Genomic DNA, 15,326 nt, shown 5'->3' on the forward strand with positions numbered 1-15,326 from the left:
AGGGATTATTCAAAAACAAGTTCCTCACGTCTTGAACAAATAAGTCCAATTTTGACATATGTATTCATTTTCTCGCTTTTATCTTCCTCCTTAGCTTAAAGGAAAATACTACCAACATTCATGTCCAAATGATCCTGTTTGTCATTTGCAGATACTGGTGGGCTACAGAAAAGTGTTTGTCAAAAATCAATGAATGCATCCTGTGAGAATCAACTGGCTATATGGAATTTGCAGTAAGGAACATTTTATATACATTTTTAAAGATTTATTTATTTATTTTAGGGAGGTGGGGGAGGGGCAGGGGGAGTGTCAAGAAGATCCATGCTGAGCATGGAACCCCACTTGGGGCTTGATCCCATGACCCTGACATCCCAGCCTGAGCTGAAACCAGGAGTCTGACGCTCAACCAACTGCACCATCCAGGTGCCCCGGGAATATTTTATATTTTATTATAATTTGTATGTCAGTAAAATTTATAACAAACTTACATACAGACATAAGCTTACTTTTTTTTCCCTAAGAGAACCAGTGGTTAAACCTCTAGATTCGGGCCCAGGTTTCTCCGTGAAGCTCACAGGCCTTCTCCTTCCCTGGCTGTAGGGCCTGAATCTAGTTGATTCTCACAGGATGCGTTCATTGATTTTTTGTTCAGCCTCTTATTACCCCAAACTTGGATCACTACCCCAGGCAATTATACTGTTAAAGAGTTCCCACTGATTGTTTCAACAAATGCCCTATTTTCATAGAGTAAGCTCTGAGTCAGGTCCAATAAAGCCAAGACTTCAGAATGGAGCTTTCTAAGGAAGACGTTAGATAAGTCAAATAAGGTCAGTTCTCTGGGGATGGGACTTTTCTGAAGAGCTCCAAATCCATTCTGCCACCTCCCGCGTCAACCTGATTGTTACTTTTCACAGCAATCATGGTTGTGAAGCTGTTGTTTTTCAAAGGGACCTGGGAGAGGGGAATGGGAATAGAGCAAGTTAAAATATCATAAAGCTCAGGGGTGCCTGGGTGGCTCAGTGGGTTAAGCCACTGCCTTTGGCTTGGGTCATGATCCCAGCGTCCTGGGATCAAGTCCCACATCGGGCTCCTTGCTCAGCGGGGAGCCTGCTTCTCCCTCTGCCTCTGCCTGCCACTCTATCTGCTTGTGCTCACTCTCTCTCTCTCTCTCTGACAAATAAATAAATAAAATCTTTTAAAAAAAATATCATAAAGCTCACTGTGATAAGATTCAGCTGTTTTTCTTCAATAGACACTTTGCAGATTATTGCAAGCTTTTCTTTAATTAATTTAAAGAATTCGGAAAACAGTTGATTTTGACCATTTTTGCCAGTGTTCTTATCGCCTTTATGAAGGAGTGGGTTTTCCAAGATCCTTATGCATCCATTCCAGAAGTGCTTCTAGCTCATTTACATTAAATGCAATTATTTTCTATATTTAGACATGTCAGTCATCTTTCTTCACATTAATTACTTCTTTATATCTGCTTTCCTATTTCCCATTAGTTAGATTAATTTTTTTTCTTGCTAATTCGAAGTTATGTATCTCTTTTATTTTGGTTGTTGCTTCAAACTCATTTTTTTTTTCGTATCAGCTTATTAAGCTTCTTATCATACATATACTGAACAAGGAAATACTTTAGCACATGCTCTAGGATTTTAATTCTGTATTGTTATTATATAATAACATTGTTTCTTCTGATACTTGCTTATTTAGATGATGATAAACTTCACAAACATACTTCTTATTTTCCTTAGTTCATGGCATTTTCCTGGATTCACTTCTCTTCTTGCTGGAGAACATCCTACAATAATATTTTGAAGATGGGTCTCTGTGTGGTAAACTTTCTGATTCCTCTACATGCCTTGTAATATCTCAGATTTATTTTACCTCCGTGTTTCAATATTAATTTAATAGAACATGAAATTCAGTCACTTTCCTTCAAGGAAGCTCTTTTCCTTCAACACTTGAAAAATATTATTCCATTTTCTTCTTGCCTCCAATGGTTTTTACCATTATTTTACTTTTTTGTAGATATCTGCTGTTTTTCTGGGTGGGACCTGTATATTGTATTGTATTATATTGCATTTGGATTGTATTTTTTAGAGAAGTTTTAGGTTCCCAACAGAATTGAAAGGAAGATACAGAGATTTCTCCATATCCACTTGCCCCTACATGTGCACAGCTTCCTCCTTAAACATCCCCCATCAGAGTGGTTCATTTTCACAGCTGATGAACCTACACTGACACATGATAATCATCTGAAGTCCATGGTTTACATGAGGGTTCACTCTTAACGTTGTATAGTCGTTGGATTTGGACAAATGTGTAATGGCATGTATCCACCATTGTAATAACATCCAGAGTACTTTCGATGCCCCCAGATCCTCTATTGTTCCTCCTATTGACCCTACCCTCCCCCACCCCCAAACTCCTGGAAACCCCTGATGTTTGTCACTATCTCCATAATTTTGCCTTTTCCAGAATGCAGTATGGTTCAAATCATACAATACATATAGCCTTCTCAGATTGGCTTCTTTCACTTAATAATATGCATTTAAGTTTCCTCCATTTCTTTTCATGGCTCATTTCTTTCTAGCACTGAATAATATTCCATTGTCCGGATGTATCACAATCTATTTATCCATTCATCTACTGAAGGACCTCTTGGTCACTTCCAAGTTTTGGCAGTTATGAATAAAACTGCTATCAACATCTGGGTGCAGGTTTTTATGGGAGTTAGGTTTTCAGCTCCTAGATAAATATCAAGGAGTGGGATTGCTGGATTGCATGGTAAGGATATGTTTAGTTGTTTAAGGAACTGCTGCACTGTCTTCAAAAGTGGCTGTACCATATTGTATCCTCACCAGCAAAGGATGAGAGTTTCTTTTTTTTTTAATAATTTTTTTTTCTTTTTAAAGATTTTATTTATTTATTTGACAGAGATCACAAGTAGGCAGAGAGGCAGGCAGAGAGAGAGGAGGAAGCAGGCTCCCCTCGGAGCAGAGAGCCCGACGCAGGGCTCGATCTCAGGACCCTGGGATCATGACCTGAGCAGAAGGCAGAGGCTTTAACCCACTGAGCCACCCAGGCGCCCCAGGATGAGAGTTTCTGTTGCTCTCCATCCCCACCAGTATTAGGCGGTGTCAGTGTTCTGGATGTTGGCCATTCTAATTGGCGTATAGTGGTATCTCAAGGTTATTGTTGTCGCTTTAAAGAGTTATTTATTTATTTCAGAGGAAGAGAGCATGAGCAGGAGGGGCAGAGGGAGAGAGAATATAAAGCAAGATTGCACTGAGAGGAGAGCCTGACACGGAGACTCCATCCCATGACCACAAGATTATGACGTGATCCAAAACCAAGAGTTGGATGCTTAACCAACTAGGCCACCCAGGTGCCCCATGAATCACCATTTTATACACTTATTTGTCATCTCTATGTCTTCTTTGATGAGCTATCTGGGAAGGTTTTTGCCCATATCTTAATTGGGTCATTTGTTTTCTTACTGTTCAGTTTTTTTTTTTTTAAGACTTTATTTATTTGACAGACAGAGATCACAAGTAGGCAGAGAGGCAGGCTCCCTGCCCAGCAGAGAGCCTGATATGGGGCTTGATCCCAGGACCCTGAGATCATGACCTGAGCTGAAGGCAGAGGCTTAACCCACTGAGCCACCCAGGTGCCCCTGAATTTGTACACTTTTAAAAAGTGAACAGTATCTTGATAAAGCTGTTAAAATTTTGGTGTTGTAGCTAAAAAATCATCACCAAACCCGAAGTCATCTATGTTTTCTGCTGTGTTATAGTCTAGAAGTTTTATAGTTCTGTGTTTTACATTAGGTCCGTGATCTACTCTGAATTAATTTCTGTGAAAGGTATAAGATCAGTGTCTAAATTCGTTTCCCCCTCACGTGAATGTCCAGTTGTCCCATCACCATTGTTGACAAGACTATCTTCTCTCCTTTGTGTTGCCTTTGTTCCTGTATCAAAGGTCACTTGACTATATTTATATGGTTCTGCTTCTGGGTTCTCTATTCTGTTCCACTGATACTTGTCTATTCTTTTGCCAGTACCACACTGTTTGACTATTATAGCTTGATAGTAAGTCTTGAGTTTGGGTAGTATCGGCCTTCTGACTTTGTTCTTCTTCTTCAACATGATGTGACATCTGCTTTTTCTCTCTGGAAACTTACAGAAATTTCTCTTTGTGACTGAGGTTCTTAAATTTCACTATACTATGACTAGGTATTTTTTTTTTAATCTTCCTTTCAATCTGAGGTCTTACATACTTCTAATTATAGTGGTTTTTAGTCAGAATTTCACCCTGACCTCTACTTGTTTCCCCTCTGGGTCTGTGAATCAGGACAGGCTCAGTTATGCCGCAATAACTGATGACACTGCCCCCATTGTGTGCTTTGATGCAGGTTGTTCAATTGAATGTCTTCCTTTATTGTAGCTGCACTCTTAAGACACTATCTTATTTTTCTGAACGAACTTTTACTCCCCTAAGGGTTTTGGTCCCTGTCCTGGTGACAAATACCTGAGAGAAAAGTCTAAAAAACTGTGTTCTATGGGATGAATTGGAAAGGAAAGGTGTGGAGAGCTACTGAAGAATGGAGAGAGCTGCTGCGTTTTACTCTCTGTCACTGTCCTGGCATAACTTATTGTCAAAACACTGCTCTCGTTAGCTATACACACCTAGTCCTTGGAGGGATGGAGACAGATGGCAGAAGTGGGAGCACTTAGGGCTGGCCAGCCTGCCAGAAACTCAGTTAACCATGCCCCATTCTAGTCAGGTTCAGGCAGTAGTGATGGGCTGGCTACCACTTGTGTGTGTGTGTATCTGTGTGCGCACGTGCATGTGTGACAAGAGGCAGTGAAATGGGCTACAAGTGAAATGTAAGGGACAGCAAAGGACACACAGAAAGAGGGTAGTCCACCCTCTCTCCAGTCCCCAGCGCCCAATCTTCTTCTCGGCTCAGCTGTTGTCCGCTCTGTCCCACACCCTCACCAAGACGGGCTCACCCTCTGTTGCCCAGGAAGTTACCACAGCGTCCACATGAATCTGATAGTGGGATCAACCACTTTGGCCTCTGGGGTGTTTTTGGAGTCTCCATCCTCTTAGGAATTATAATATTTTCATCTACATCAATCAGTTTTGAGGAGATGGTGCTCAAGGCTTTGTTCCTATTCTTGTTTTTCCATTTAGACAATATTACTTTAGATTTACCTGCATATTTACCAGTTTCATTGTCACTATTCCTACTGGCATTTTAGACATTCCCCCCTGGGAGCATTTTCCTTCTTTCTGGAAACTTTAGAAGTTATTTTAATGAAGTCTGTGATTGTAAACTCAGTTTTTATTTATTCAGGAATACTTTTTTTTTTTTTTTAAGATTTTGTTCATTTATTTGACAGGCAGAGATCACAAGCAGGCAGAGAGGCAGGCAGAGAGAGAGGGAAGCAGGTTCCCCGCCGAGCAGAGAGCCCGATGCAGGGCTCGATCCCAGGACCCTGAGATCATGACCTGAGCCGAAGGCAGAGGCTTAACCCACTGAGCCACCCAGGCGCCCCAGGAATACTTTCTTTAATCCCCATTCTTAAAAGACAGTCAGGCTGGGCACACAGTCCTAGATCGCAGGTTACTTTTTTTCCTCAGTATTTTGAAGATATGATTCTGATTTCCATTGTTGCTGCAGGACTCCACTCTGGTGGACGCTGTTGGTGCCCACCTAGATCTTCATTACTACCTGGTAACCTCCATTCCCCCCACCTTCTGTGTTGACTGCTAGAGGCTCAGAACTCCCTTTTTCTCTGGAGAATTACCCTCAGCTGAAAGACGCTGTTATGCTGGGAATGCCTCGGAGGTTACACATGCAGCCAATAACTGAGTGATATGGGTATACTAATGGTTGACCCCTCTTTGCCTCAAATTGGTACAACTCTGGTGCTGCTCATGATCCAGAACTTCCTCGTCGAATCAAGGAAAGACTAGACCTCACCTGAAACCAGCCTTCTTCTGAAAGAAGCTTCCTTAGCGTCTTCCCTTGTCCTACCCTGTTTTCCTCTTCCTTACAGGTTCTCCTGAGAGCCCTCCCGCTGTAAATTTGTGCCAACTGATCATGTCTCAGGCTCTGCGGCTAGGAAAGCTGACTCATGACTGCTGTCAACGTATTTCTCATCCCTTTGTAGGTGATCGTTTCTTCCCTTGACTTTTTTTTTTTTTTTTTGCTTGATTCCTTGCTTTTGCCTATTTCCTGTCCCCCAGGCCTGCTTCTTTTAAGATCTCTTTATTGTTGTTTTGTGTGTGTATATATTTCATAGCTTCACTAAAACTGTGCACTGATTACTTCTTAAAAAATCTTACTCTTGGGGCACCTGCGTGGCGCATTTGGTTAAGCTTCCAGCTGTTGGTTTTGGCTCAGGTCATGATGATCTCAGGGTCTTGGGATCGAGCCCCACACCAGGACCCATGCTCAGTGTGCATTCTGCTTGTCCCTTTCCCTCCTCCTTTCCTCCACTGCCCCTCTGCTCCTTCTCTTGCTCACTTACAAGCCCACACACTCTCCCTCTCTTAAATAGTTTTTTTTAAAATCTTACTCTGAATTGTTTAATTTCTCTGTCACATTTTCAAATAACATTTTTTCATGCTTTTCAAATCCTTTGATTTGTATGGTGTCCTAAGTAATTTCTTTTATATCATTCTAGCTTATTAATTCTTTCTTCAGGGGTTCCTAATCTGCTATGTAAACCACCTCCTGAGTCTTTAACCCAATTATGTATTTATTGTCTAAAAGTTCTGTTGGGTTCTTTAAAAATCATTTTAGATAACCTATGAATGCCTTTTTTTTTTTTTTAAATCCAGTGAGGCAAATACTTGAATAGCTTGCTGGTAGGAGCTGCCCTGGCTCCTGTGAATGAATTAAACCTTTAATACATAGTTACAGTTATTTAAATAGTCTGTATTTGATAACTCCAAAGTCTGGAATTCCTGAGGATTTAAGTGTTGTTTTTCTGCTGACTCACTTGTGGCCACTCACGGAGGTAATCTTTGTGAGCTCATATCGGTTTCATCCTAATGTATGGAAATCCTCAAGGTCTAAATATTTTGTCTTTTCTAAAACTTCTATTTGGCTCTTTTTTCAAATGCACACCGTCATTAACACCAGGGTGCAGGAGATACCTTTTCAGAGAGGAGTGACTATTGCTTCTTCCAGAAGCCAGAAGTCCCTGCTGATATGGGACCACTTTCATATCCTTCCAGGAGTCTCTGTCTTAATGCAGGAAACTCCAATCAGCAGCTCTATTCTATAACATATTCAGGACTTCCTTGCACAATCACAGAGCTGATGTTGATGTTTTCCCTTAGAGCTGCTCTAACTTTTGCATTTGCCCAAGACCGTTTTGCCCAGTTCCCTATTTTGGTTTTACCTAATGATAGTATTCACATGTGTTTATACTTATGTGTGGGTGTTTGGAGATTTTCCTTTTTCTCCCTTGCAAGTAGCTCATTAAAATAGTTTTTTCATGGAAAAGCTGGTTGTTTTGTGAGCAAAAAGCTGACATACTGCTAGAAATGAATTTCTCAAATATTTTTTCTGTTATTCAAAATTCCAAGCATGCACTAAAGGACAATACAATGAAATCCCACATACCATCACCCACGTTCACTTACCACAGTTTTGTCATCTATCCTCCTTTCTATGGTTTTGTGAGCCCACTTCCTTTTTTTTTTTTTTAAGATTTTATTTATTTATTTATTTGACAAAGAGAGAGAGAGAGATCATAAGTAGGTAGAGAGGCAGACAGGGGTGGGGGGGAAGCAGGCTCCCTGCTGAGCAGAGAGCCCAATGCGGGGCTGGATCCCAGGACCCTGAGATCATGACCTGAGCTGAAGGCAGAGGCTTAACCCACTGAGCCACACAGGCACCCCAGTGAGCCCACTTCTTAAACTTAAATATATTTATTTTAAAGAGAAACTTCATATTGACTCTATGAAATGGAAAACTATGTTCTTTTGCCATTAATAGAAAGAAACTATAAGAAATACAAGGAAAATCAAAGTTATTAAAAATTAAGAAAATGAATAATAAAATATAAAAGCCATAATTAATTGATTTATATATACCTATCTAAAGAGTTTCTCAGTGAGGATAATGGAAGAACACATGATCAATCAGTTATAAACGTATATGAAAGCACATTGTCTCTTCATTTAAGATAAGGATTAGTTTCTGGAATAACTGCATGTCCAAAACTGTTCCATCATCATACTACATAATTACAGAAGCAACAAAATAATTTTAGGGTATTTATAAATTTGAAAATTTTTAGGCAAATAGTCTGATTACCAGAAAATATTGAAAATTACTTAAAATTTTAAAGAAAATTTGAGAATATGGAAAGTTTAAAGAAGAAATAATAAAATGATTTTGTCTTTTGGTTTCAATATTATAGCACCAAGAATCCCAACTTCCCACATAAACCTGCAATTGGAAAGGAAGGGCAAAACATATTTAGTCCCTTTCTAGGTTTCAGTGATAACATATTTATACCTACTTTGCATTATGAGCAATTGGCGGCTTCTGAAGTGATGGTTAATGTCTCACTGAAGATAACAGAAGTACTGAATGTTTAAAATATTTATGGGCTGCCTGTGTAACATGGGTATCACAGATCCAGCCCAGGATTCACTGATCTGTAAGCAGTCACAGAGAACTGTGCATATCGTGCTACTCAAAGCCATGCTTTCACAGCGAAAGAATATAAAACAAAATCAGCAAAGGGACTTGGGGCAAAAGTCCAGAGAAAACAAAGTTGTGACAACACATGTGAAATATTGTCTCCCAAGGACATGCATCAGAGACTCAGTTCCCAAGGGTTTTACTGGAGACTGGTCCCTTAGCCAGCACCCACCCAAGTTCCAGAGTCTCAGAAGGAACACAGCTATTCAGCATCAGGTGCTCCCATTGTTTTCATAAACCGTTTGTGCACAGGGAACCACTATGAGCAGTGGTGAGAACCCTTCTAAAATCCCAAGTTCCCAGGCACTAGCAAAGGGCCAACCTTAAAAGCAGGATTTTTTAGGGATAGTAGTCTGAGTTCTGCTACGTTAACTTTTCTCTGAAGACATAGCTCACTGCTATACTATCTACTTTGGTCTTATCCTAAGTGATAATACCTATGAAATCACAGTGTTGGTGTGGTTTTTATATGTAATATAAATTGAAATAAATATATAAGTATTAAAATTTCAAATGTTAATGTGTGTACCATCTCATACCCATGGTATGGGATACATGTGACTACTTTAAAACAGAACAAAACAAAAAAACAGAAAATAACCAGTGTTGGTGAGGATGTGGAAGAATTGAAACCCTTGTACACTGGTGGTGGGAATGTAAAGTGATGAAGCCTCTATGGAAAACAGTTCCTAAAGAAATTAAAAATGCAATTACCACTTCCATTTCTGGGTATATACCCAAAAGGATTGAAATCAGGGTCTTAAAGAGATGCTGGTACACACATGTTCATAACATCATTCACGGTAAAAATATGGAAGGAACCCAAGTGACAATCAACAGATGAAGGGATAAACAATATTTGCTAGATACATACATTGGAATATTATCCAGCCTCAAATTAGGAATGAAATTCCTTAATATGTTATAAGATGGATGAACCTTGAGGACATTAAGCTAAGTGAAATAAGTCAGTCACAAAAAAAAAAAAAACCCAAATACTGTATGATTTTACCTATATGAGGTACTTAGAGTGGTTAGATTCATGGAGGGAGAAAAACAGTGGTGGTTTCCAGGAGCTGAGGGGAGTGGGGAATGGGGAGTTATTGTTTAACGGGTGTAGTTTCAGAACTGCAAGATGGAAAGAGGCATATGGGTAGATGATGGTGATGACTGTACCATAATGTGAATGTTCTTAATGGAAGTGTACGCTTAAAAAGAAGTTATCAAGTCCTGAAAAGACATGGGACATATTATTAAGTGAAAGATAGCAGACTGAAAAGGCTCCATGCTAGATGATTCCAACCATGTGACATTCTGGAAAAGATGAACTATGGACACACTAAAAGATTAATGGTGCCAGGGGTGTGCGGAGGGGTAGGGATGAATTAGAGGAGCACTGAGGATTTTAGGGCATCAAAACTATTCTTTATGATACCGTAATGGTGGATACATATTATTACAGATTTGTCAAAACCCATAGATCATACGATTCTGAGAGTGAAGTCCAGTGTAATCTGTGGACTTTGGGATACTGAATTGAAACACAGCCTCATCAGTGGTAACGCATGCAACACTCTGCTGGGATATGGATTGTAGGGGGGCCTCTGCGTGTATGGAGATGGGGGTTATTTGGGGACTCCCTGTACTTCCAGCTTAATTTGGCTGTGAATCTAAAACTGCTTGAAAAAATACAGTCTATTTAAAACCAACCAACAAAAATACTTTGTATGGCAAAATGCTATGTGCACACGAAGGGCAATTACTGCTTAAAGAGGCAGGTGCTGTACTTTGCCCGCACAGCTCGGCATTTCCAGGGAGATGCTTAGAAACAGAACATCTTTTGGAGCTGTTTTTTTCTTCTCTGAATAAAGTTAGTGTGCTAGAGGCCAAGGGCAACACCTTCGTGACGGGGGCAGCCAGCTTTCCCGTGTTCCTTCCCTCGGCCCTCACACACAGGTATGTGACTGGAAGCTTCGTGAACTAATTCCTGAGAGATGAGTTAACTGCAGAACTGGCCTTCAGCCACTTCCTCTCTCTGCGCTTTGGTTTCCCTACTTGAAGGGAAGGACATTTTAGATGTTTTCTAAAACGCTTTCCAGCTCTGGGCTTCTAGGAGTCTTCTTTTAATTTTCCCAGGGGCCCTTGCTTTCTCTGGCTTCGAGGCCTCTGGACATGTGGTTCCTTCCACTAGGATCACCATCCCCACTTGCCTGGCTAATGGCTTGCTGTTCCGCCTTTCTGGTCTCAGCATTGGTATCACTTTGGGGGAAGTCCTCCTGACCTCTCTACACAGGACTAAGTGCCCTTCTCCATGCCAGGAGATCCCCACTCATCTTCTGTTTCTGTGCTTAATATACTAAATGATAACTTTCTGTTTACTTGTCTCCTCCCCACTCTAGACTGCCCCCCACTGACTGTAGACTGTTGTATTTATATCACACACACACACACACACACACACACACACACACACACACACACTACAGGGAGTCTCAGGCCCAGATTTTCTTGGGGATGCGCCAGCTCTGTCTCTGCTTGGGGAGCTTCCAGACCCAAATCCTCTGGGAAGGACTATGCCTCCAGAAACACTCAACCACCAGCTAGAAGCTGTGAGTGGGAGAAACATCTTTCTCGTAAAGGAACACTTTACATTATTAAAAGAATCATTACTATTAGAACTTACTTGCAACAGAGCCTTTCTAAAGGATCACAGGGTCCCTTTAAGTGTGACCTTTTTACATATTTGTTTTTAAAAATTTATCAGAGGGAAGATTTAAGATCTGCAGTCTCCCAGCCCAAGGATCTTTCAAAGGTTAAGGCGAAGGATCAGAAATGATAATAATTAGAACAGACCTTTGCGCACTTGGTTTGGAATTTTCCATTGCATTGACAGGAAGGCAGACACCTTCTGTCCTGGCACCTTCCTGCTGTCCCGGGTTGGCTTCGTCCACCCTGCACCTTTGTTCAGCTCCGCCCAGTACCGCCTGGCTGTGTCCTCTCTGCCCATCGGCCTCAGAGCCAGCTCTGGGTGTGCCGAGATGGGGCTGCCTGGGCCAGGGCTGTGGCTGAAGAGGTTCTGGGTCCTCTTGCAGGTGGTGGTGCACGTGGCCGTGGGCAAAGTGTGCCTGATACTGTTTCCGGAGAGAGTCAAGCAACACATCTTGGCCATGAACCAGAAGAACCCCCACTTTTCTTATGACAACTGGGCCCCGACCTTCTACAGCATGCAGTATTTCTGGTTTGTCCTGAAGGTCCGATGGCAGCGACTAGAGGACAGGACGGAGCCCGGGGGCCTGGCACCCAACTGCCCTGTAGTCCAGCTCTCAGGACAGAGATGCAACATCTGGGACTTCATGCACGGTGAGGAGATGGCTGCAAACCTGAGATGTGCTTGGTTGGAATGGGGGTGTAGAGGTGGGTGGGGAGGTGGGTTGGAAAGTCCTGACTTCTCCCACGCTAGCTGTTCCTTTTTTGGTTTCTTGTCCTCTTCTCACTTCCTGAAACTGAGATTTCTAGATTCTGTTCTTCTGAGCGGCATCGCCACCTTCCCAGGTCCTTAACCCGCAAACCAAACGCCTTCAGCGCCTTCCACACGCTCTTCAGCTTTGCCTGGTGGGCTCCTGCTCACCCTTCACACTGCCACTCGGTGACGCTACCTGCGATGAGCCAACCCTGGCTCCCCCAGACTAGCTCAGCCCCTCATCCAGACTTAATGTCCTCAACTCTTTATCACGTTTGACCGGGTAGGTAGTTACACATGGGGGTGTTTGGTTACTGTATCCCGCCCTCACTGGCCTGCACATTCTGGGCACATAGAGCCTGTGGATGAAGCCCAGGCCCAGCCTTGTATTCAAGGTCCTCCCTGGGCCAACTCCTGCTCCCCTTCCCAGTCTCACCTACAGGGTCCCCCCTCAGTTCTATCCTCCGGATGAACCCTTGAGCCTGGCACGTCCCTCGTACTCTCCCTTCCCTGCCTTGCTGGTGTTGTTGGCTCTTCCTGTATCTCACCAACAGTCCAAAACCCCACACCAGCTGAGCCTGCTCTCCTGTCCCCCTTCCGTGAGGACCTCTCAGATCCCTACAGCTAGGCACACGCTCTCTCTCCTGGGCTCATGGCTCTGCATCTGCCCCTCTCCACAGACTCTGAGTCTTTCAGCCGCGCCTCTGGCTGCCAAGCACAAGTGTTTTCTTCCCACCTGATGGGGAGCCTCATGACAGAACTGTGTCTGATTCATCTCTGAGTTCCCAGGACCTAGACCCAGCAGACTGAGTAGAGAAGGTTCCTGAGGCAAGTTATAATAGGCAACCAAATCTAGTGATTTCCAAACATGTTCTTTGGAAGCCAAAGCCTACAGATATGCTTTACCATATTGAGTTTCCTGACTGAAATAGTCTGGGAAACCCTGTACACCCTACCCTCCTCCTGGAAATTCATAGAACACACACATACTTAAAAAGCTCTGAGAAGCCCTGAAGCTTAAAAACAAACAAAACTTGAAAAAACTGAGAAAACACTTGTCTGATTTTCCTAAAGTACAACCCCTGACTCTCCACCTGAGCAAATGCCCAGGTTCCAAAGAACAACCTTTGGGAAACGTTGGCCTAATCCAATCCTCTCACTTTAGAAGGGAGACAGAGAACACTGAGAGGCAGACGTAACACAGCCAGTGAGTTACCAAGTCAGAGCCAGAATTTGGACTTCCTCATCTCATTCTTTCCAGTGCACCTTGGCAAACATTCATGAGCCCAGCCCCCAACTAGATGCCAGGGGCTAAGAGTTAGGTAAGAGCTTCATCCTTCCCTCGACGAGTCTATGGTTTCATAGACTCATCTATCTTCATAGATAGATGTCATAAACAGATCCTCACAGTTCTGTGAGACGGGGGAGGCTGTAAAGGTATAAACTTTGCCTGCAGGGATTGGAAGGTTTCCTGGAGGAAGTGGTTTTGGAACGAGCCCTTGAAAAACGAGAAAGATTTTTGTAGCTTGGGAAGGGAAAAGTGTTTCGAGCAGAGGGAAGGGCACGAGTTTTTTGCTCCTGACTCGACGACTGAAGTACACAAATGACCTCCTTCTATTCAATATCCACTAAGTGACCCCTGATAATAAGAGCAATGAGAATAACCACGAACTTTTATGGAGTATCTCCTGTGGGCCAAGTGTTGTGCTAGAACCAGGCCAGTTTGCCAAATATCCAGCTAGTGAACGGTTCTGTGAAAGCCAACTTGCCTCACAGCAGTTTCCAGAATGTACTTGCTTCTTTTAACTCTTCACTTTTGTGGGCCAGTTTACGTTTTAAAGACTGTTCTATTGGTCTCTGTTCCCTGCTATTGCACCTGAGACTGAAGAATGGAAAGAGAAGGAGACCAAGAGACAAAAGAAAACTCTACCCATAAAACAGAGCTGGCTTTTGGCATATGGACCCAGAAATAATGGTACTGAATGGTCCTGAAATAGTAGATGCTGGTGGTACGGACCTCAGCATGACTGGTCTCTGCCCTGGAAAATCTCATAGCCCGGAGGGGGAGATGGTGTAGTGAGAGAGGGAACCGGAGGGTTCTGGAAGAAGTGGGATGAGATAGGGAGGCAGGCAGAGGAAGGCTTCTCAGAGAAGAGGATGGTGAGCTCTATACCTAGGGACAGTGAAGCCTTGGGATGGGTAGGGTAAGGGGCGGTGGGGAGCAGAGCAGGGCAGAGGAGAGGAACTACAGAGGGCCGAGCTGTGGAGGACCATGGGTCAGTTTTGGCAGAAGTGGGGCTGTGGGGGGCATGAAGCTGGGGAAGATTGAGGCTGGACACAGCATCAGGGACCAGTGTTTAAAGGATCTTATGTGTCTTATTGAAGAGGGTAGACTTCAACCTGAGAGTATTGGTGAATTCTAGAAGGATTTTCAAGTAGGGTGTTAACAATGATCAGGTATGCCTAGTAGAAAGCAATCCAGTAACTGCTTTGGAAACCCACCAGCCACTAAAAAGCTCTGATGTATGCTTTGGGTATAAATCTGAACTCATTTTACAGCCATAAAGCAGAAGGTCTAGAAGACTCTACAGGTAATCTAAAGCAGTTCTTTCATTTTTCACATGCAAAGGCCCAGAGAGGTAAATTACTTGCTCAGAGTCAGTCGTATGGCAAGTGTTTGTAAAGCCTGAACTAGAACCTGTAGCTTCTGGCTCTCCAGTAGTGGACTTGTTGTTGGATAAGACGACAAAATTTCAGAGGAATTCCCAGCCCCCTCCTATCCTCTGGGTGTACACACATGAGGTACACACACTCCCAGAGCAAAACACAGTTTAACTGGTGAGTGGTGGTAGAAGGCAAGTCTGGATCATTTATTTTCTAGGTACTTGGGAGTTAATAGGAAACCGGATTTATATCAGCCCCTGTTTATTATCTTCTAAAATCTCCCCAAGTGTACTTAGGAGGGGTCATCCACTAACGATAAATGGGCTTTCTCTGTTAAGAGAGCCTGACCTGGAGGTCATGATGGTGAATTCAAGTCCAGCTGCTATGGGGCTGTTTCCCCATTTCTTTCTTTTTTTTTTTTTTAAGATTTTATTTATTTATTTGTCAGAGAGAGAGAGAGAG

At 42.8% G+C, this 15,326-nt stretch overlaps 1 protein-coding gene across 4 annotated transcripts in view; it reads left to right on the forward strand.

Annotated features, from left to right (window-relative positions):
- The first annotated feature begins 11,738 nt into the window (after positions 1-11,738).
- Positions 11,739-15,326, forward strand: part of LOC111143355 (iodothyronine deiodinase 1) — a 14,847-nt gene continuing 11,259 nt past the window's right edge. Inside the window, exon 1 of one of the 4 annotated variants that reach the window (XM_022497044.1) lies at positions 11,739-12,100. In XM_022497044.1, the coding sequence (XP_022352752.1) occupies positions 11,779-12,100 (322 nt within the window). In that variant the 5' untranslated portion in view covers positions 11,739-11,778. The remainder of the gene's footprint in view (positions 12,101-15,326) is intronic. The other 3 variants (XM_022497047.1, XM_022497045.1, XM_022497046.1) reach the window with 3 other exon arrangements.

This window comes from Enhydra lutris, unplaced genomic scaffold, assembly GCF_002288905.1.
Source record: "Enhydra lutris kenyoni isolate GAN:26980312 unplaced genomic scaffold, ASM228890v2 scaffoldscaffold9, whole genome shotgun sequence".
NCBI classification, from domain to species: Eukaryota; Metazoa; Chordata; class Mammalia; order Carnivora; family Mustelidae; genus Enhydra; species Enhydra lutris.